At 42.7% G+C, this 23,554-nt stretch overlaps 1 protein-coding gene across 5 annotated transcripts in view; it reads left to right on the top strand.

Moving 5' to 3' along the window:
* Positions 1-685: 685 nt before the first annotated feature.
* The window catches only part of dennd1a (DENN/MADD domain containing 1A), a 158,624-nt gene continuing 135,755 nt past the window's right edge, over positions 686-23,554 (top strand). For 3 of the 5 annotated variants that reach the window (XM_042302629.1, XM_042302630.1, XM_042302628.1), the window contains exons 1-2: positions 686-842; positions 3,092-3,156. In XM_042302629.1, coding sequence (XP_042158563.1) covers positions 826-842; positions 3,092-3,156 — 82 coding nt within the window. In that variant the 5' untranslated portion in view covers positions 686-825. The remainder of the gene's footprint in view (positions 843-3,091; positions 3,157-23,554) is intronic. The other 2 variants (XM_024381591.2, XM_024381589.2) reach the window with 1 other exon arrangement.

Genomic DNA, 23,554 nt, shown 5'->3' with positions numbered 1-23,554 from the left:
TGCAAGGTCACCTACACGTGCAATTTCAAAAATAATTTGCATCATTTCTACAGTTCTAGCCTAACTGTAGAACAACTAGGCGGCTGATTAGGCTATCAAAATAAATAACTGCAGTTTTTTAAAACTTTAGTATACATTCATGTGAAAGAAGATACAGTATATATAAAGCAGCTATCAAATATCACATTGTGGACATTTGCAATTGTTTCCATCCCAGTCTCACTGTAGCAGGAGAAAGTGTCGAGACTCGAACTGTAGTTCCCCACCACTAGCCACCAGTGTAATAGGAGTGAGTGGGAGCACAACGGAAACTCGAACTGCAGCATGTATGCTCTGGACTTGCTGGCAATGATAAAGGGATGACATTGCACAATGAACCAACCGGCACATTTTGTCCCGTGCGTCAATGGACAGAGCATTCTTAGAATGTAGAGTTCATCATACTGAGAAAAACAGTATGTGTGAACAGAACAAAATTGGATAGTGCATTGTCAAGCACTTTTGTTAGGTAATCACTGTTTCATTCTACTGTGGTAAATTAAACGGCTCCTTTCGTCTGCATCATGCGACTGAAACGTAGCCGAAGATTGGCTTTGTGGTACATGTAGTTCATAGGGAGGCAGCGAGAGGTTGCAGATGCATACATGTTTTGCTCCTACGGGACTACAAGTCCCACGGTTCAATGTGCGGTGGTAGCGTGATCCGCTCGAGGAGACCATGGCGATACCCAGGACGTTCTGACGGGCTATCAGAAAAATAGCCCTCGAAAAACGGATCAACGCCCCATATAAACGACACTAGACTTGGACACTGTGAGACATAAAAATGGGGTCCCGTATCAAGTAAGAGCAGTTTCTTTTTTCCTTTCCCTTGTTTCCCAAATGCTAATAGGATACATTGTTTGCGCGAGTTAAGAGGGAGGGAGAGAGGCAGTGCAAGGCCCGGACTTGTTGCGACAGACTGAACGACTTGTTTACCGGAACATTCAGCATTTAGTGAAAAATAGTAATATTTGCTCATCAATGAGAGTATGCCACACATACTGTATGCAGAGAACTCAACTATGGATATGCATACATCTCTGTTTTCTCAATATGCCCCGCTGTCTAGCTCTCGACAATGTATGGAAGGGAATGTAAACATTTGAGGCAGACAGGGTTGGTCTATTTATGTAACCAGTTTTACACCATATCCATGCCTACAGGACATATGTTCTGTGGATGGAATGAGTTCAATGTATTGGAACATGCCCATTGCGGAATGAACCGATGTTTTGGCGTATTGATACAATGTTATACAGTCTAGCCTTTCCGCCCGTCATTAAAATGGTGCCAGCTACAATTGCTACACTGTATTGCTTGTCATGTATCACTGAAATGGACAAGGGTAACTTTACATTGTGCTTCCGGTACAATAGGCTACAGTAGCCTAGCCTATGTGTGGCAACTATGCAGGTGACGTGTAAAGTTAATTATATGGGCTTTTCTGATGCAGTATGAATAGGCTACTCAATGACCTGTCCGTTGACTTACAGTAGCCTAGGTCTGCACCAAACTCATCCAATGGCAGTAAAACAATAACTGTCATGTTACAACAGATGCCCTTATTTCTGTCAATGATATCAGTGTCTTGTGTTAAACCCCAAAAGGCATGATCTTGTTTTTATTTCAGATAACCAAAGTTACTTTGCCTCTTATTAGAACACCATGTTACAGTGGTAGTTTTATGGCCTTTGTGAAGTATTATATTACTGAAAGTACACTTAATCTTAGGCTATTTTGCCCTATAGGCCTACTGTACTATATTTTCCATTTAAATGGCAAGTGTCCAACAAAACACTTCCCTTACCCTTCTTCCTTCACTGTGGAAGATAGTTCCCTGTAAAAGTGACACCATTGTATCCTGTGTTAGTGTACCCACCCACTTTGCCCAGAGTGGGCGAAAATGCCCTTTGTTGATGACATTTCAATTCCTTATGTTATAAAATACATTTTAGCAGGATAAATCTGATGCTTTGTGTTCTGAATCGATCAGTAGGGTTTTTCTCTAACGTATCATTAACATTATATATAAAAAAGTGGATTTTGTAACCTAATACATTCGATAATGAGCACAAGGTCTGTGGACAGAGCGGTGCAGCTTTCTCACCAGAACTTTTGAGGATTTTACATTTTTTGGTCATTGTCTTTCAAGTTGTTTCCATGGGTTGCAAATAGCAAAAGCAGCATGACACGAGCTGAATTAAATGTAAAAGGCTTTGAAAATAAAAAGCTTGTGGTATGCTCAGTGCACTGTTGACATTTCACAGAGATATGCTTGTTTTTGTGAGAAGTCTTTGAAAAAGAAAAGGAACTTCGCATTCATATGTCCAGCGCATACTAAAATATGAAAATTCTACATGTCATGTCTCAAAATCGATATCTATCTTACCGCTATATTGTTTTACTTCTTCCGGATTGGAGAAGAAAGATAACGAGTTCAATGGTGAGCCTGTCAGGTAGCTTTAATTCTCACCCATCATCCAGCCTAGCTGACGCCATGCTATTTTCCAGATTTGAGGTTTGGACCATTGATTTTCTTAGAGGACTATCTACACAATTAACATATTACATTACCCATTGGTCAAAATATGCATTTTTGATTGGACACCCTACCTATAGCCATATAATGTTGCAACGTGAATGATAAGTATGCCTAACCTGTTTTCTATTTATTCGGGTTATGGCTACTGTTGGAAGGTGGGCGAGAAGGAAAGTAATAACCTGGGTTGCTCACGGTAATAGGTCTATAATGTCACTTCCTTACCGTTGTAGTATTTAGAGGAAGTAAAAAAACAAAACAATGCTGACTGATCATACAATATATGCAACCAGACTGTGTACTCAGATTGAGGTTGTGGTTGTTACATTATTAAGCAGACATTTGATAAGATTTCTATTTGATACTTTCACCCACACACAGACTGTAGCTGTTTTGAAATGTTATCAAATCGTATTGAAGGTCAGAGTTTTGAACAACCATTTGTCACTGAAGAGCATTTAGGTCTGGTTGCTGTGGCTGACTAGAGGCTGACCTTTGCCCTCTATTTCAGGGACAACCCTGAGGCCACTTTCGAGGTGTACCTGGAGGTGACCCATCCTGGAACCACTGGCTCTGGTAAGTCTCCCCCCCCCCCACCCCAATGTGTCAGAGGAAACACAGTTCAACTGACAACCGAAGTCAGCCTGCAGGTGCCCGGCCCTCCACAAGGAGTTGCTAGAGTGCGATGAGCCAAGTAAAGCCCCCCCGGCCAAACCCTCCCCCATCCCGGGCAATGCTGGGCCAATAGGTGCGCCGCCCTATGGGACTCCCGGCAGCCCGGGATAGATCCCCAGGATGACGTGATGCTGCAACTCTGCGATGCAGTGCCTTAGACCGCTGCGCCACTCGCGAAGCCCCAAAACAATGACTTTTAACCCTTGCACATCCAACTGATGGTCGAAGCCCCTGTTGGATATTATGAATGCAGCATCTTCCTCGGTCAGGTTGAATGGGGTTGGTGGGTGTTTTTGTTGTTAGCACACCTTCTATGGCCGCGGTGTAACGATCACAGTCATTTATAAGGAATGCATAAGCATTTTACGAAGGCTTATATCAACAACTGCTAGTTTGTGTGTCACTGTGCTCATGTATGTTGACATTAAATTACATTTAGTTTATGAAGGCGTTATAGGAATCCTTGTTGAATACTACACACATGTCTTTATAACATACACATACCTTAACCCTAAACCTAACCCTATTAAACCACACACACACACACACACACACACACACACACACACACACACACACACACACACACACACACACACAGTACAGTACAGTATGACATAGAAGTGTATAACTCATAAAGGCCCTGCTGGGCAAAGGTCAGATCTGAGTCCCATCCTCGGGAACCCTCTGTCAGGGGAGCCAGTTCGCCCACTGACCACAGTAATATGATGGATGGTCTTACAGTCGATTCTCCCTTTGGAATAGGGCAGCCTTTTAAAAAAGTGCTGTCAAGACAACATTGTGGGTGTGGTCTGTCTTTGACCCCATAGATTACACGTCAGCAAAAATGAGGTGATTCAAAGACCAAAAGTATCCTTGAGGACAGATATTTTTTTTCAGATGCTGCTCAAAGTGAAAGTGAACATGGGTTCAGAAGACTCTCTCTGCATAACTTCATCGTGTATCAGACAGTGGCGGGCACGTGGTGCAGGTGACATGGCTGAAGAAATTATTTGACACAGTTGTCAATTTCAGACTAGCCTATCAAATCAAATCAAATCAAATTTTATGTTTCACATGCTTCGTAAACAACAGGAGAGGACTAACAGTGAAATGCTTATTCACGGGCCCTTCCCAACAATGCAGAGAGAAAGAAAATAGAGGAATAATAGCAAAGTAAAACACTTAATTCTAATAGATCATACTGTGAGTAACGATAATTTGGCTATATACACAGGGTACCAGTACCGAGTCTATATGCAGGGGTACGAGGTAATTGATGATGTATGTGTGTGTTTTTTGTGAGTGTATTGGATGTATAGTCTTTGTGTTTTTGTGGGTTGGTGGATGTAGTGGGTGTTCAAGTGTGTGCGTGACTGAGAGGTAGGTGTGTGTGTGACTTGAGAGGTAGGTGTCTGTGTGTGTGTGTGTGTGTGTGTGTGTGTGTGAGTGGTGAGTGAGAGATGTGTGTGAGTGAGTGAGGTGTGTGTGACTGAGAGATGTGTGTGTGTGTGTGTGTGTGTGTGTGTGTGAGTGAGGGGTGTGTGAGTGAGAGAGAGGGGTGTGTGAGTGAGAGAGAGAGGTGTGTGTGTGAGAGAGAGAGAGAGAGAGATTAGTGAGTGTTTGTTCATGTATTTGCTTGTGGGAAATGGTGCAGGTGTGTGAGTGCATTGATTGTCTTTGCGACTGCATTTCTGTGTGTCAGTGTGAAAGAGAGAGGTGTAAATACTGAATTATGTAATCATATTGTAAGAATGTTCTGATCTGGGCTAGACCACCATGTTGTAATCAGGCCTCCTCAAGCCACAAGATCTGGAAGTAACTAATACTTCCTTCCCATCACACACACTTGAGCTAATTAGCATGCATTTTTGCATTGATTGCAATGATGCTAGCAAAGCAGCCTAATGTAGACTATTAAGGATGTTAGGGATTTACGCTAGTAAGATAGACTTTCTTAATACCTTACTCTACTGTTGCTACAGTACAATGACAATTCCCCTATTCTTGTCAAACCTCAAACCACATACAAAAACACTTCCTGTACTCTTTTGACTCTGCTATTTCTTTCTCTCTCTCTTTCTCGTTCTCTCTTCATTCTCTCACTCTCTGTCTGTCTCTCTATTTCACTTTCTTTCTACATTCTCTCGCTCTCAATTCAATTTAAGGGCTTTATTGGCATGTTAAACATGTTTACATTGCCAAAGCAAGTGAAATAAATTATAAACACTTCGTGAAATAAACAAAACATTTGCAGTAAACATTACACTTACAAACATTCCCCAAAAATAAAGACATTTCATGTCTCTCTCTTTCTGTCTGTCTGTCTCTCTCTCTCTGGCTCTCTCTCTGGCTCTCTCTCTGGCGCTCTCTCTGGCTCTCTCTCTGGCTCTGTCTCTCTCTCACTCTCTCTCTCTCTGGCTCTGTCTGTCTCTCTCTCTGTCTCTCTCTCTGTCTCTCTCCCTGGCTCTCCCTGGCTCTCTCTGGCTCTCTCTCTGGCTCTGTCTCTCTATCTCTGCTCTTTCTTCCTCTCTCTGGCTTTGTCTCCTTTCTTTCTTTCTTTCTTTCTTTCTTTCTTTCTTTCTTTCTTTCTTTCTTTCTTTCTTTCTTTCTTTCTTTCTTTCTTTCTTTCTTTCTTTCTTTCTTTCTTTCTTTCTTTCTTTCTTTCTTTCTTTCTCCATTCAATTCAATTCAAGGGGCTTTATTGGCATGGGAAACATGTGTTAACATTGCCAAAGCAAGTGAGGTAGATAATATACAAAAGTGAAATAAACAACAAAAATTAACGGTAAACATTACACAGAAGTTTCAGAACAATAAAAACATTTCAAATGTCATATTATGTATATATATAGTGTTGTAACGATGTGCAAAAGGGAAAATGAGTAAACACCTATGGGTTGTATTTAGAATGGTGTTTGTTCTTCACTGGTTGACCTTTTCTTGTGGCAACAGGTTATAAATCTTGCTGCTGTGATGGCACACTGGTATTTCACCCAGTATATATTTTTGAGTTTATCAGAATTCGTTCACTCCCTCTATTTCTCTCTTTCTTTCTCTCTTTCTTTTTCTCTTTCTTTCTTTCTTTCTTTCTTTCTTTCTTTCTTTCTTTCTTTCTTTCTTTCTTTCTTTCTTTCTTTCTTTCTTTCTTTCTTTCTTTCTTTCTTTCTTTCTTTCTTTCTTTCTTTCTTTCTTTCTTTCTTTCTTTCTTTCTTTCTTTCTTTCTTTCTTTCTTTCTTTCTTTCTTTCTTTCTCTCTTTCTTTCTTTCTCTCTTTCTCTCTTTCTTTCTTTCTTTCTTTCTCTCTTTCTTTCTTTCTCTCTTTCTTTCTTTCTCTCTTTCTCTCTTTCTTTCTTTCTTTCTTTCTCTCTTTCTTTCTTTCTTTCTTTCTTTCTTTCTTTCTTTCTTTCTTTCTTTCTTTCTTTCTTTCTTTCTTTCTTTCTTTCTTTCTTTCTACATTCTCTGTCCCTCAAGAGAGGGGAGTCCTCTTTGTTAACAGGGAAACTATTAACTGAGGGAGAGTTAATCAGAGTCATGGCGAAAGGAGGCAGCATTTACATGTCAATTGGCTGCTGCCGCCCGCTACATGGGCCTGCTTTATTCCCATTCACTTATAGGGGACGGGGGTCATGTTTGCTCAAGAGACTAATAAGGCTTGGTTCCAATATCTACACCAGCAAACCTCGTAGATTGCATGCCCAGTGTATTGCCTGTTCTAATGCATTGGGCATGCTAGTATGTACAATGCCATTCAAAAGTTTGGAGTCACTTAGACATTTCCTTGTTTTTGAAAGAAAAGCAATTTTTTTTTGTCCAATAAAATAACATCAAATTAATCAGAAATACAATGTAGACATTGTTATGTTGTCAATTACTATTGTAGCTGGAAACGGCTGATTTTTAATGGAATATCTACATAGGCATACAGAGGCCCATTATCAGCAACCATCACTCCTGTGTTCCAATGGCACGTTGTGTTAGCTAATCCAAGTTTATAATTTTAAAAAGCTATTTGATCATTAGAAAACCCGTTTGCAATTATGTTAACACAGCTGAAAACTGTTGTTCTGATTAAAGAAGCAATTAAACTAGCCTTCTTTAGACTAGTTGAGTATGTGGAGCATCAGCATTTGTGGGTTCGATTACAGGCTCAAAATGGCCAGAACTCGTCAGTCTATTCTTGTTCTGAGAAATGAAGGTAATTCCATACGAGAAATTGCCAAGAAACTGAAGATCTCTTACAACGCTGTGTACTACTCCCTTCACAGATCAGCACAAACTGTTTCTAACCAGAATAGAAAGAGGAGTGGGAGGCCCCGGTGCACAACTGAGCAAGAGGGCAAGTACATTAGAGTGTCTAGTTTGAGAAACAGACGCCTCACAAGTCCTCAACTGGCAGCCCGAAATACAATATTTTTGGTAATTTAACATATATCTTACAGTGGTTTAGATGGTACAGTGATTCTATATACCTGCTTGTTTTGTGACTTCAACTGAAAATTTGGCAAACTATTCACATTTTTGCCACTCTGAAATGGCAGAGGGATTTCTGCATATTGCACCATTAGGATATTTTCTCATTTCTCTACCTCATGAGGAGGGAGGATAATGACAGTTCACAGAAGTAACAAGTGAAGGTAGACCTACCAATTACTTATAGTGTTTTTACTGATATAAATGTGGTTTATGATTTATTAAGTGATTAAAACGTGTCATTCTGTTACTAATTCGGTAACAGAACGACAAATAAAAATCTGTAGCAGAATGACTGCAACTGAATTGGCTGCAATAGGAATTGATAGTAGTCACAAACCACAGTTGGGTCATGTCCTCTAGGGATGTAACATTCACCAATATGCATTGGTCCTGATTGAAATGTTTAAGATATATGACTGCATCGGTCCATGGACCCCAAACCGATCCAAATGTCGCATGCATCAGTCAGAAAATCCATTCAAACATTACAAATGGCCGCTTTACTGAAACGTTTTGCTCATATTACTTTCTACCTTCTGAAAACACCTAGTCTCTCGTGACAACTGATGCGCCCTCTCCTTCAGTGTGGAACCAATGATGTAACTGTGTTGACAGCCATGGATCTACAAGTCATTTTGTATGCCGAACAAACCCAGGGAATATCAGTATCCGAGTCAAACTGCACACTGTGCTCCCTCGCGCGCTGACCAACGTGAGGTAGAAGATCTGTTCCTGGTCTTGCACATCTGCACCGCACCTTCAGCGTTCTAATGCTAAAATGGCTTGGGGCATATTAGGCTTTATTAGTTGAGTGACAACCAATGTAATTTGCTTGGTTATTGTTATCTGTGCGCTGTTGAAAATGTTGTTTTACCATAATAAAAGTAAGTTACCGGAGACAACTCTCATCTGGATGTATAGGCTACCTGCTGAACTGGCTTACTGTAGATTTGATTTAGATTGTTCAGGTTCACCATCAGCAATAGTTCTGCTTAAAACAATGAGTGTACAGTATATGGTCATTTTTAGATATACAGGTTAAATTGGATCATTTTATAACAAGGAATCACTGCGTGTCCAAAGAAAGTCAATAAAAACTCCCAAATGGTCAAAACCATTTGATTTAGAGATGGGGATTAAATATTGATACATTACTAACTCTTTCCTTCATCTGGAAAACTGCCGAGTTAATTAGTGGGTGATGGTTGTTCCAGAACCGAGGTGGGGGGGGACAATAGACATACATAATACACATGAATGTACATCAGCTCAGAGAGGCCCAGGTCATGAGGTCCATCAGTAGCAGGTTTTCATTTAGAAATGGGAAATGAATGTGTTGATGCACCAAATGTTACCCCCTTAAATAATAATAATAAGGATGTTTGTGCATCGAATCACACCGAATTCCTTCTCTAATCAAACCGTTTCAATCGAAAACGTATCGTTCCTTTATCTTATCAGAGCCCATGTATCTAGCTGGATACGTATTCAATCGTCTTGAAAGGGAAGGATGCACATCCCTACAGTCCTCTCTTCCATGCCGTTATGTTCAGCTCATAGGGTCTCCTGCTACAATCCTCTCTTCCATGCCGTTATGTTCAGCTCATAGGGTCTCCTGCTACAATCCTCTCTTCCATGCCGTTATGTTCAGCTCATAGGGTCTCCTGCTACAATCCTCTCTTCCATGCCGTTATGTTCAGCTCATAGGGTCTCCTGCTACAATCCTCTCTTCCATGCCGTTATGTTCAGCTCATAGGGTCTCCTGCTACAATCCTCTCTTCCATGCCGTTATGTTCAGCTCATAGGGTCTCCTGCTACAATCCTCTCTTCCATGCCGTTATGTTCAGCTCATAGGGTCTCCTGCTACAATCCTCTCTTCCATGCCGTTATGTTCAGCTCATAGGGTCTCCTGCTACAATCCTCTCTTCCATGCCGTTATGTTCAGCTCATAGGGTCTCCTGCTACAATCCTCTCTTCCATACTGTTATGTTCAGCTCATAGCTGTTTTCTTTATCTTACTGGTCGTCAAAGCGAGAGTGTGAAAACCCCTCACTCTCTCTCCAGTTAATGTCACCTCTTCCGGCTCTTACTGACACCTGCCAATGAGCCCCCTCTCTTTCGATTTAGTGTAACCAGCCCTCTAGCCCGCTGAGCACCGACCGACATCCATGGATATTAAAAAGTAGTTGGAATTTGGTCAGTCCAAATCTGAACAAATCATAGATGTCTGTTTCACAAGTTTGAACAGTACAGTACAGTAGATTACAGTACAGTAGAGTAAAGTAGAGTACAAGTCAGTACAATACAGTACTGCAATGTAAAGTTTAGTACAGTACAGTAGAGCACATCATTTACTGTATTGTACTGTGCTTTACTATACTGTACTGAACTATGCTGTGCTGTACTGTACTGTACTGAACTATGCTGTACTGTACTGAACTATGCTGTACTGTACTGAACTATGCTGTGCTGTACTGTACTGTACTGAACTATGCTGTACTGTACTGAACTATGCTGTACTGTACTATACTGAACTATGCTGTGCTGTACTGTACTGTACTGTACTGTACTGTACTGTACTGTACTGTACTGTTCTGTACTATGCTGTGCTGTACTGTACTGAACTATGCTGTACAGTACTGAACTATGCTGTACTGTACTGAACTATGCTGTACTGTACTGAACTATGCTGTGCTGTACTGTACTGTACTGAACTATGGTGTACTGTACTGAACTATGCTGTGCTGGACTGTACTGTACTGAACTGTACTGTACTGAACTATACTGTACTGAACTATGCTGTACTGTACTGAACTATGCTGTACTGTACTGTACTGGGAGGCAGGTAGCCCAGCAGTTAAAGCGAATACCCGAGCCAACAAGGTGAAAAAATCTGTCTATGTGCCTTTGAGCAAGGCACTTAATCCTAATTTGCTCCAGGGACGCCATACTACTATTGCTGACCCTGTAAAACAACACATTTTACGGCACCTATCAGGTGTACAGTTAAACACACAACTGTGGGAAGCGTTGGAGTCAACTTGGGACAGCATCCCTGTGGAACCCTTTGACACCTTGTAGAGTCCATGCCCTGACGAATTGAGGCTGTTCTGAGGGCAAAAGGGGGTGAAACTCAATATTAGGAAAGGGTGCCTAAAGTTTAGTACACTCGGTGTACACTATTTATTTGAAAAAGCTGACAAGAAGTGGGAAGCAGGCAAAGGCCACAGCAAAACCATTGGAAGTTTACATACACTTAGGTTGGAGTCATTAAAACTTGTTTTTCAACCACTCCACAAATTGCTTGTTAACAAACTATAGTTTTGGCAGTAAAATTAGTCCTATATCGACATAACCTGAAAGGCCGCTCAGCAAGGAAGAAACCAGTGCTACAAAACCGCCATAAAAAAGCCAGACTACGGTTTGCAACTGCACATGGGGGACAAAGATCGTACTTTTTGGAAAAATGCTCTCTGGTCTGATGAAACAAAAATAGAACTGTTTGGCCATAATGGCCATTGTTATGTTTGGAGGAGAAAGGGGAGGCTTGCAAGCCGAAGAACACCATCCCAACCGTGAAGCACGGGGGTGGCAGCACCTGCATGTTGTGCAGGTGCTTTGCTGCAGGAGGGACTGGTGCACTTCACAAAATAGATGGCATCAAGAGGCAGGAAAATGATGTGGATATATTGAAACAACATCTCAAGACATCAGTCAGGAAGTTAAAGCTTGGTCGCAAATGGGTCTTCCAAATGGACAATGACCCCAAGCATACTTCCAAAGTTGTGGCAAAATGGCCTAAGGACAACAAAGTCAAGGTATTCGAGTGGCCATCACAAAGCCCTGACCTAAATCCTTTAGAACATTTGTGGGCAGAACTGAAAAAGTGTGTGCGAGCAAGGAGGCCTACAAACCTGACTCAGTTACACCAGCTCTGTCAGGAGGAATGCTACCATTGTATGTAAACGTCTGACCCACTGGTAATGTGATGAAAGAAATAAAAGCTGAAATAAATAATTCTCTCTACTATTATTCTGACATTTTACATTCTTAAAATACAGTGCTGATCCTAACGGACTTAAAACAGGGATTTTTACTAGGATTAAATGTCAGGAATTGTGAAAAACTAAGTTTAAATACATTTGGCTAAGGTGTATGTAAACTTCCGACTTCAACTGTATGTGACTGTAATACATCTTATTATTATCTATTACTGTACTCGGCTGGGTTCTACTAAGCTGTATTCGGATGTTCAATCTTGTGAAATTTGGTCTTGTTTGGGGGCGGAGCTCATTAGAATAATAGCCAGTGTGTAGAATAATACCCAAACATGCAAAAATAGAATATTACATTTTTCTACCTATTCAGGATACATCACCATGAAGAGAATGACATTCATAATTCTGCATTTGTATATAGTACAGATCAGGGAAAACTGATGTAATTCTGTTTAGATCATTCTGTTACTGGGTGTTAATCCACTTCACTTGCTGTAGTTCAATAACCAAAATAGTATCATAGCTGACACCCCATTCTTTCTTTAATGTTAATTCAGAGTAGATATTTAAGTTTTTGGAAGACATGTTCACATAAAAAAATGGAGGGAGATTTTACCGTCATTCTGTTACCAAACTTTACATCTGCCCTGTTCTTCCAGTAAATGTGTTTTTCGTAAAATGTTCAGTGGAAATTTTTAAAAGTAGTCCTTGTGCATACAGTTTTATGGTTTGTTTAACTTGGTAATCAGTGGTTTTTGTTTGGCATACTTTCAAAGTCTCGGCGTCATTCTGTTACTGTGGAATTGCTCTCGGGTTATCTCTTCTTTCCAAGTATCCATTCCAGGTAGTTAATATTATCATGCCTATTCACTCGTCTTCTATACTGTATCAGGTGTGCAGATATAGAACCTCTAACCCTGTTCAGAACCAACCTCTAGCCCTGTCTAGAACCAACCTCTAGCCCTGTCCAGAACCAACCTTTATCCCTGTCCAGAACCAACCTCTAGCCCTGTCCAGAACCAACCTCTAGCCCTGTCCAGAACCAACCTCTAGCACACATCATTTCAAACCGCATATAAACACTCTAAATAGGTCAGGAGCCAGACAGAAGGAACAAAAATGTGTCATTTAGGCAATATTATTAGCATAGTCATAGGATGACACCTTTCCAACAGGTCAATTCGTCAAATTTCTGCCCTGTTAGAGCTGCCCCGATCAACTATAAGTGCTGTTATTGTGAGGAGGAAACGTCTAGGAGCAACAACGGCTCAGCCACAAAGTGGTAGACCACGAAAGCTCACAGAACACGACCGCTGAGTGCTGAAGTGTGTCACCACAAGAACTGGAAGCAACGTCCGCACAAGAAGTGTTCGTCGGGAGCTTCAGGAAATTGGTTTACATGGCCGTGCAGCCGTACGAAAGCCTAAGATCACTATGCGCAATGCCAAGTGTCGGCTGGAGTGGTGTAAAGCTCACTGCCATTGGAGCACTGGAAAAGTGTTCTCTGGACTGATGAATCACGCTTCAACATCTGGCAGTCCGACGGACAAATCTGTCTTTGACATATGCCAGGAGAACGCTACCTGCCTCAATGCATAGGGCCAACTGTACAGCTTGGTGGAGGAGGAATAATGGTCTGGGGCTGTTTTTTATGGTTTGAGCTAGGTCCCTTAGTTCCAGTGAAGGGAAATCTTAACGCTACAGCATACAATGTCATTCTAGATGATTCTGTACTTCCAACTTTGTGGCAACAGTTTGGGGAAGGCCCTTTCCTGTTTCAGCATGACAATGCCCCCATTCACAAAGCAAGGTCCCATACAGAAATGTTTGTCGAGATTGGTGTGGAAGAGCTTGACTGGCCTGCACAGAGCCCCGACCTCAACCCCATCAAACATCTTTTGGATGAATTGAAACGCCAACTGCGAGCCAGGCCTAATCACCCAACATCATTGCCCGAGCTCACTAATTCTCTTGGCCGTATGGAAGCAAGTCCCTGCAACAATGTTCCAACTAGAGATCGACCAATTATGATTTTTCAACGCCGATACCGATTATTGGAGGACCAAAAAAAGCCAATAACGATTAATCTGCCGATTTAAAAAAAATAAAAATAAATAAATAAATTAAAAAAAAAAAAAAAGTTTATTTGTAATAATGACAATTACAACAATACTGAATGAACACTTACTTTAACTTAATATAATACATCAATAAAATCAATTTAGCCTCAAATAAACAATGAAACATGTTCAATTTTGTTTAAATAATGCAAAAACAAAGTGTTGGAGAATAAAGTAAAAGTGCAATATGTGCCATGTAAGAAAGCTAAAGTTAAGTTCCTTGCTCAGAACATGAGAACACATGAGTCTTCAATATTCGCAGGTAAGAAGTTTTAGGTTGTAGTTATTATAGGAATTATAGGACTATTTTTCTCTATACGATTTGTATTTCATATACCTTTGATGTTCTTATAGGCACTTTAGTATTGTCAGTGTAACAGTATAGCTTCCGTCCCTCTCCTCGCTCCTACCTCGCTCCTACCTGGGCTCGAACCAGGAACACATTGACAACAGCCACCCTCGAAGCAGCGTTGCCCATGCAGAGCAAAGGGAACAACTACTCAGAGCGAGTGACGTTTGAAACGCTATTACGCGCACCCCACTAACTAGCTAGTCATTTCACTTCGGTTACACCAGCCTAATCTCGGGAGTTGATGGGCATGAAGTCATAAACAGCGCAATGCTTGACGCACAACGCACAATATTCCTGTTACATTGCACAACCTTCAATGTTATGTCATAATTACGTAAAATTCTGGCAAATTAGGCAGGTCCAAACTGTTGCATATACACGGACTCCGCTTGTAAGAGAAGTGACACAATTTTACCTGGTTAATATTGCCTGCTAACCTGGATTTATTTTAGCTAAATATGCAGGTTTAAAAATATATACTTCTGTGTGTTGATTTTAAGAAAGGCATTGATGTTCATGGTTAGGTACACATTGGAGCAACGATACGCACCACCGACAAGGTGAATATCTGTCATACTGTCCCTGAACAAGGCAGTTAACCCACTGATCCTAGGCCGTCATTGAAAACGAGAATGTGTTCTTAACTGACTTGCCTAGTTAAATAAAGATTAAATAAAGGTCCTCACTCCGCTCCTCACTCCGCTCCTCACTCCGCTCCTCACTCCGCTCCTCACTCCGCTCCAGCTCCGCTCCACCTCCGCTCCTCACTCCGCTCCAGCTCCGCTCCTCACTCTGCTCCTCACTCTGCTCCTCACTCTGCTCCTCACTCCGCTCCTCACTCCGCTCCAGTTCCGCTCCTCACTCCGCTCCTCACTCCGCTCCTCACTCCGCTCCAGCTCCGCTCCTCACTCCGCTCCAGCTGCGCTCCTCACTCCGCTCCTCACTCCGCTCCAGCTCCACTCCTCACTCCGCTCCAGCTGCGCTCCTCACTCCGCTCCTCACTCCGCTCCTCGCTCCGCTCCTCACTGCGCTCCTCACTCCGCTCCTCACTCTGCTCCTCACTCCGCTCCTCACTCCGCTCCAGCTCCACTCCTCACTCCGCTCCAGCTGCGCTCCTCACTCCGCTCCTCACTCTGCTCCTCACTCCGCTCCTCACTCCGCTCCAGCTCCGCTCCTCACTCCGCTCCAGCTGCGCTCCTCACTCCGCTCCTCACTCTGCTCCAGCTCCGCTCCAGCTCCGCTCCTCACTCCGCTCCTCACTCCGCTCCAGCTCCGCTCCTTACTCCGCTCCGCTCCTCACTCCGCTCCAGCTCCGCTCCTCACTCCGCTCCAGCTCCACTCCTCACTCAGCTCCACTCACATTCTCTGGCCCCTAGGCATTATGTGTAGATCAGAAAGGATTGGTAGATATGGTATTATCTCCACCTTGACCCCTGAAAGGCTTTTGAAGTGTTGGCCATATTGCCAAGGTATAGGTATTGTGTCTGGACAAGCCCATGAGTCCTTATTGTAGTTTCACCTGCAATATCCAGATAGTTTTAGCTACATGACCCCACCGCAGTCCAAAATAAACATTGGCAGAAACACTGGCAGGGAGGAAAAAAAATAGGCTGTCGAAGTCTCGAAAGGTGAAAAAAAGTAGTCGTTTGAGATGTTTACCCACTAGCAGTTGTTAACGTGCTATTTTTCGGGGGCGCCGTGTCTGCAGGTTTGCTTCGGAAGCGTTATGATGTGTGACAGCGGCGTTCCAGAGCTCGCCTCAGAGAGTTCTCTCTCCGGCTGACCCCTGACCTCCTGCGGGAAATGGCTGAACCGCCGCTCGGAGACATGGTGCCCTGCGGACGAGGAGCCCACGCTAATTAAGTGTTTCTCTGGCGGCAGTACTCTTCAGAAGAAGCCGCACACCACAGAGGCCGCTGTGAAACCCAGACGTGTGTTAGGGGGGAGTGGTGGTGCTTTTGTTTGTTTGTGTGTGTGTGCACATGCCAAGTGTGTATGTTTGTTTGTGTAGGATATATTGATCTTTGTGGCTTTGTGTGTTAGCCAGCATGAAGTCTGTGTGTGTGCCGGTCTACGTCTAAATATGGGTCACAAACAATAGGCTTGTCACTGTAGGCCTATTAGCTAATGCGTCTGTTACAGCTTGCTGCATTTGAATCTATCACAAGGCCTAGAAGCCCAAGTAGATACATCCGTTGTTCAGGCCTTGTTGCCCTGTTGTTTTTCCCAGAACTCTGTATGTATGTGTCTATATCTCTACTCTGCTAGGTCAACAGTCTGCGCCCACACTGCATCCCAATTTGTCCAATTTGCGCCGATGCTATCAAACAGATCGTGAGCGGTAGTGACCTTGCGTGGCACATGGCCCCTACAGCTGACAATCAATGTGTTCTGCATGATTTAGGCCCATTTGCTTTCCTCTTGTCACTCACGTTTAGCCCATGCCCTGACCGCGGAAGCTGGCTATTTATGAAACAAACGACCCCCCCCCAGAGCTCCCGGCTCCTTCAGCTGGAAGATTGTGTTTATTTGCTTTATTTCTTTATTTATTGAGCAGAAAAAGGAAGCCAAGAGAACGAGAGTAAAGCCATGCCAGGCAGGCTGGTGCGGAAGCGCCATAGACAGGAGTTGGATTTGCTCTACACCCTTGAAAGCAAGAGCGACCCTTCTCCTCTTGTTTTGATGGGTTCATCCCATGATGTGTTCACCTACCTACACACTCCCCCACTTCCTTGTCCCCCTTTTTATCGAAAGCTTTTTGCCATCTTCATACCCTCGCCGGTTTGTTAGTTCTCGTCTGAGACGTTGTCAAGGCTTGGACCCCTTGTACGGCTGCCTGGGGGTAGAACTTACCCCTAACCACAGACCTAAAATAATATTACCCAAACCCCAAATCCTAACTTTTAACTGCAAATTGTCCATAACCACAGATCTAGGATCAGATTACCCAACCCCCAAATCCTAACTTTAAGTCTAAGTACGATTCAAACATATTGGTTTGAATATTGCAGAATTACAATAAATTCAATGGGGTTGTACATTTTTGTTAACTTTGAGAATCTGAGCTTATGATTGGCTTATTTGCTTCAGTGGCCATGTCGGAGCTATAATGTGGCATGTGAATCGCTGGGCAATGTCCCTGTGCCTCGATCCATTCCTAAGAGGTACAGTATGGACATTGTCCTCAGGGAAGGGAGGCTGATGGGAGCTGGCTAACCGTGTCCACTCTGGCGAGCAAGCCAGAGTCTGTATGGGGCTTTACAGCAAACTACCTCTTTTTTTTCCCTGTGAAAAGACCTTAATCCATGTAAATACAGGCCCACAACGACAGCTTTACAGCAGAGGGTAGCGAGTGAGAGTGAAAGAAGGGAGGGAGGAGGGCTTAGCAATTTAACCTTTAGCCCGGCAAATAAGAGGCATGAAAGTTTGTGAATGAGTTTACACAGAGGGGCAGGGGAGAGCACCAGGGTTCCCTTTTGTCTCGCCTTGTCAAAGCGTGAGTGACAGATGCCATGCTGTAAGTGACGAGGGCCTGACGAATCAGGCGGCTTACTGAAATCTGCCAAAACTTGAAATCCTTTCACTGATTTGTAGTTGAAATCTGGATTCAAATGAGACAGAAATTGTGTACGTTGACTACTATCTGCAATTTCAACCAATTAGCCACGCTGATATGCCTTGATTACATTGATAAAGTAGAATAACCAAAATATTTCTAACTGTCCAAAAATACCCAAAGCCATTTTTTGGCCAGATGGTCTCAATGCTGATTAGACTAGCGGAAATTAAACTTCATCATAATTGGATGTACAGTAAACCCATCAAGATATAACATACAGTTGAAGTCGGAAGTTTACATACTCCTTAACCAAATACATTTAAATTCAATTCCTGACATTTAATCCTAGTAAAAATTCCCTGTCTTAGGTCAGTTAGGATCACCACTTTATTTTAAGAATATGAAATGTCAGAATAAGAGTAGAGAGTGATTTATTTCAGCTTTTATTTCTTTCATCACATTCCCAGTGGGTCAGAAGTTTACATACACTCAATTACCATTTGGTAGCTTTGCCTTCAAATGGTTTAACTTGGGTTAAACGTTTCGGGTAGCCTTCCACAAGCTTCCCACAATAAGTTGAGTGAATTTTTCCCCGTTCCTCCGGACAGAGCTGCTGTAACTGAGTCAGGTTTGTAGGCCTCCTTGGTCGAACACACTTTTTCAGTTCTGCCTACAAATTTCCTAAGGGATTGAGAGTAGGGCTTTGTGATGGCCACTCCAATACCTTGACTTTGTTGTCCTTAAGCCATTTTGCCACAACTTTGGAAGTATGCTTGGGGTCTTTGTCCATTTGGATGACCCATTTGCGTCCAAGCTTTAACTTCCTGACTGATGTCTTGAGATGTTGCTTCAATATAGCCACATACATTTCCTTCCTCAGGATCTCATGATGCCATCTATTTTGTGAAGTGCACCAGTCCTTCCTGCAGCAAAGCACCCCCACAACATGATGCTTCAAGCCTCCCTCTTTTTCCTCCAAACATAACGATGGTCATTATGGCCAAACAGTTCTATATTTGTTTCATCAGACCAGAGGACATTTCTCCAAAAAGTATGATCTTTGTCCCCATGTGCAATTGCAAACCGTAGTCTGGCTTTTTAATGGTGGTTTTGGAGCAGTGACTTCTTCCTTGCTGAGCAGCCTTCCAGGTTATATCGATATAGGACTCGTTTTACTGTGGATATAGATACTTTTGTACCGGTTTCCTCCATCATCTTCACAAGTTCCTTTGCTGTTGTTCTGGGATTGATTTGCACTTTCCGCACCAAAGTACGTTCATCTCTAGGAGACAGAACGTGTCTCCTTCCTGAGTGGTATGACGGCTGCATGGTCCCATGGGGCTTATGATTGCATACTATTGTTTGTACAGATGAACGTGGTACCTTCAGGCGTTTGGAAATTGCTCCCATGGATGAACCAGACTTGTGGAGGTTTACAATTTTTCTTCTGAGGTCTTGGCTGATTTCTTTTGATTTTCCCATGATGTCAAGCAAAGAGGCACTGAGTTTGAAGGCAGGCCTTGAAATACATCCACAGGGACACCTCCAATTGACTCATGATGTCAATTAGCCGATCAGAAGCATTTAAAGCCATGACATAATTTTCTGGAATTTTCCAAGCTGTTTAATGCCCCAGTCAACTTAGTGTATGCAAACTTCAGACCCACTGGAATTGTGATACAGTGAATTATAAGTGAAATAATCTGTCTGTAAACAATTGTTGGAAAAATGACTTGTCATGCACAAAGTAGATGTCCTAACTGACTTGCCAAAACTATATTTTGTTAACAAGAAATTTGTGGAGTGGTTGAAAAACAAGTTTTAATGACTCCAACCTAAGTGTATGTGAACTTCCGATGGTGTTGCTGTGGCCTTTGCCTGCTTCCCACTTCTTGTCAGCTTTTTCAAAGTAATAGTGTACACTAATTGTACTAAACTTTAGGCACCCTTTGCTAATATTGAGTTTCGCCCCCTTTTGCCCTCAGAACAACCTCAATTCATCAGGGCATGGACTCTACAAGGTGTCAAAGGGTTCCACAGGGATGCTGTCCCAAGTTGACTCCAACGCTTCCCACAGTTATGGGAAGTTGGCTGGATGTCCTTTGGGTGGTGGACCATTCTTGATACAATCAGGAAACTGTTGAGTGTGAAAAACCCAGCAGCGTTGCAGTTCTTGACACAAACCGGTGCGCCTGGCACCTACTACCATACCCCGCTCAAAGGCAGTTAAATATTTTGTCTTGCTCATTCACCCTCCGAATGGCACACACATACACAATCCATGTCTCAATTGTCTCAAGGCTTAACAATCCTTCTTTAACCTGTCTCTTTCCCTTCATCTACACTGATTGAAGTGGATTTAACAAGTGACCTCAATAATGGATCGTAGCTTCCATCTGGATTCACCTGGTCAGTTTATGTAATGGAAAGAGCAGGTGTTCTTAATGTTTTCTATACTCAGTGTATAGTTCCAGTCATCATGGGAAAAACACCCCAAAAGCATCCCACACATCCACAGCCCAGCATCATATCAAGTGAGAATGTGGATGACGCTGCCAAGTAGCATGTGCTTTAGAGGGGTTCACAATATGTTTCTGGAAGCAGTGGAGCTCTGAACACCGGGTTGTGAGCTTCACTTAAAGGAATCACCAGCGTTGAAGGATTTCCAGGCAAATCTCCTATCATGTTGAAATAGATATTAAAAGAAAATTAAGTCCCCTCTGAGCAGTTCTTATTCCCTCCCTCCACACTCTAATTTGGAGTGACCTATCTAGACCCCTAGTTGCGTGTAGTTCCCTTCCTAGACCCCTAGTTGCGTGTAGTTCCCTTCCTAGACCCCTAGTCGTGTGTAGTGGCTTTCCTATGCCCTTAGCTGCCTGTAATGTCCTTCCTAGACCACTAGTTGTGTGTAGTACCCTTCCTAGACCACTTGTTACACACACACACACACACACCCCTCTTACTTTGCTCCTTTGTTACCTGACAACAAATCTTTATTCTTTCTGTCTTCACTGTCTTTCTCTCCTTTACTCTGTTCTTTTGTTTCGTCTGTCCTCCTGTTATTTCTTTATTAATTTCTTCCTTTTTTCAACCCATCCATCTATCCATGATCCTCCTCCCTTTCCTGACCATCCTTCTGTGTGCTTTCTCTCCCACTGTCTGTCTAGGCTGTTGGTGTGATCTGAAATACATCATCTGGTGTATTTGAGCGTGATCCTACCTGCATGATAAATATTATGGAAATGTGTCCCTCGCCGCTGCCAAGGTCACCACCTATTGTGCGTCTCACAATAGCCAGTGAGCGGCACTGATGTCATCTTGTCTGAATTTTCAATGGAGGGATTTGTTTAGACAAAGATATCCCACTAGAAGTTGCCGAGCATTTCAACGGACAGTTTTCTCTGTGGCCCCTGTAAGAGAGAGCCATGCGCTACTGACTCGGGGACATGCTCTTTTAATGCCTCCGCTACTGTGAAGTGTCTCAGAGATCATACTGACTCAGGATTTATCTCTAATGACTGTTTGTGCAATGTAGATCAAATTCTATTAGTGAAATGCGCCAAATACAACAGGTGTAGACCTTACAGTAAAATGCTTACCTACGGGTTCCTAACAGACAATGCAGAAAAATAATCATTATATAACAAATCAGAATAAGAAATAAAAGTAACAAGCAATTAAAGAGCAGCAGTAAAATAACAATAGCTTGTTACTATATTCAGGGTACCGGTACAGAGTCAATGTGCGGGGGCGCCAGTTAGTCGAAGTAATTGAAGTAATATGTATTAAAGTGACTATGTATAGATGATAACAAGAGAGTAGCAGTGGTATAACAGAGGGGGGCTGCAAATAGTCTGGGTAGCCATTTGATTAGATGTTCAGGAGTCTTATGGACCCAGACTTGGTGCTCCGGTAACAGTGAGAACAGTCTATGACTAGGGTGGCTGGAGTCTTTGACAATAAGTATGGCCTTCCTCTGACACCGCCTGGTATAGAGGTCTTGGAGCTTTGTTCCAGTGATGTACTGGGCTGTACGCACTACCCTCTGTAGTAGAGTTCAACCGATTAATCGGAATGGCCGATTAATTAGGGCCGATTTCAAGTTTTCATAACAATCGTAAATCTGTATTTTTGGGTGCTGATTTACCGATTTTAATTTTAAATTATTTTTATACCTTTATTTAACTAGGCAAGTCAGTTAAGAACACATTCTTATTTTCAATGACGCCCTAGGAACTGCCTCGTTCAGGGGCAGAACGACAGATTTTCACCTTGTCAGCTCGGGTGATCAAATCTTGCAACCTTACAGTTAACTAGTCCAACGCAATAACGACCTGCCTCTCTCTCGTTGCACTCCACAAGGAGACTGCCTGTTACGTGAATGCAGTAAGCCAAGGTAAGTTGCTAGCTAGCATTAAACTTATCTTTAAAAAAACAATCAATCAACTAGTTAACTAAACATGGTTGATGATATTACTAGATATTATCTAGCGTGTCCTGCGTTGCATATAATCTGACTGAGAATACAAGTATCTAAGTATCTGACTGAGCGGTGGTAGGCAGAAGCAGGCGCGTAAACATTCATTCAAACAGCACTTTTGTGCATTTTGCCAGCAGCTCTTTGTTGTGCATCAAGCATTGCGCTGTTTTTGACTTCAAGCCTATCAACTCCTGAGATGAGGCTGGTGTAACCAAAGTGAAATGACTAGCTAGTTAGCGCGCGCTAATAGCGTTTCAAACGTTACTCGCTCTGAGCTAGTAGTTGTTCCCCTTGCTCTGCATGGGTAACGCTGCTTCGATGGTGGCTGTTGTTGTTGTGTTGCTGGTTCGAGCCCAGGGAGGGCGTTGAAAAACCAGGGCGTTGAAAAATCATAATCGGTCGACCTCTACTCTGTAGTGCCTTGCGATCGGAGGCCGAGCAGTTACCATACCAGGCAGTGATGCAACAGTCAGGATGCTCTCGAAGGTGCAGCTGTTGTGCGCCTCACAATAGCCAGTGAGCGGCACTGATGTCATCTTGTCGGAATTTTCAATGGAGGGATCCTTTTGAGGATCTTTATTTATTTTATTTTTTATTTCACCTTTATTTAACCAGGTAGGCTAGTTGAGAACAAGTTCTCATTTGCAACTGCAACCTGGCCAAGATAAAGCGTAGCAATTCGACACATACAACAACACAGAGTTACACATGGAATAAACAAAACATACAGTCAATAATACAGTAGAACAAAATAAAACAAAAAGACTATATACAGTGAGTGCAAATGAGGTAAGTTAAGGAAATAAATAGGCCATGGTGGCGAAGTAATTACAATATAGCAATTAAACACTGTAATGGTAGATCGGTAGAAGATGAATGTGCAGGTAGAGATACTGGGGTGCAAAGGAGCAAAATAAATAAATAAATACCAGTATGGGGATGAGAGGTAGATAGCCCATCTGTAAATAGCCCATCTATGTACAGGTGCAGTGATCTGTAAGCTGCTCTGACAGCTGGTGCTTAAAGCTAGTGAGGGAGATATGAGTCTCCAGCTTCAGAGATTTTTGCAATTCGTTTCAGTCATGGGCAGCAGAGAACTGGAAGGAAAGACGACCAAAGGAGTAATTGCCTTTGGGGGTGACCAGTGAGATATACCTGCTGGAGCACGTGCTACGAGTGGGTGCTGCTATGGTGACCAGTGAGCTGAGATAAGGCAGGGCTTTACCTAGCAGAGACTTGTAGATAACCTGTAGCCAGTGGGTTTGGCAACGAGTGTGATGCGAGGGCCAACCAACGAGAGCGTACAGGTCGCAAT

This window comes from Oncorhynchus tshawytscha, linkage group LG20 (assembly GCF_018296145.1).
Source record: "Oncorhynchus tshawytscha isolate Ot180627B linkage group LG20, Otsh_v2.0, whole genome shotgun sequence".
Classification (NCBI taxonomy): domain Eukaryota; kingdom Metazoa; phylum Chordata; class Actinopteri; order Salmoniformes; family Salmonidae; genus Oncorhynchus; species Oncorhynchus tshawytscha.
Note: the sequence above shows the minus strand (reverse complement) of the source record. Positions and strands in the feature narration are given on the sequence as shown.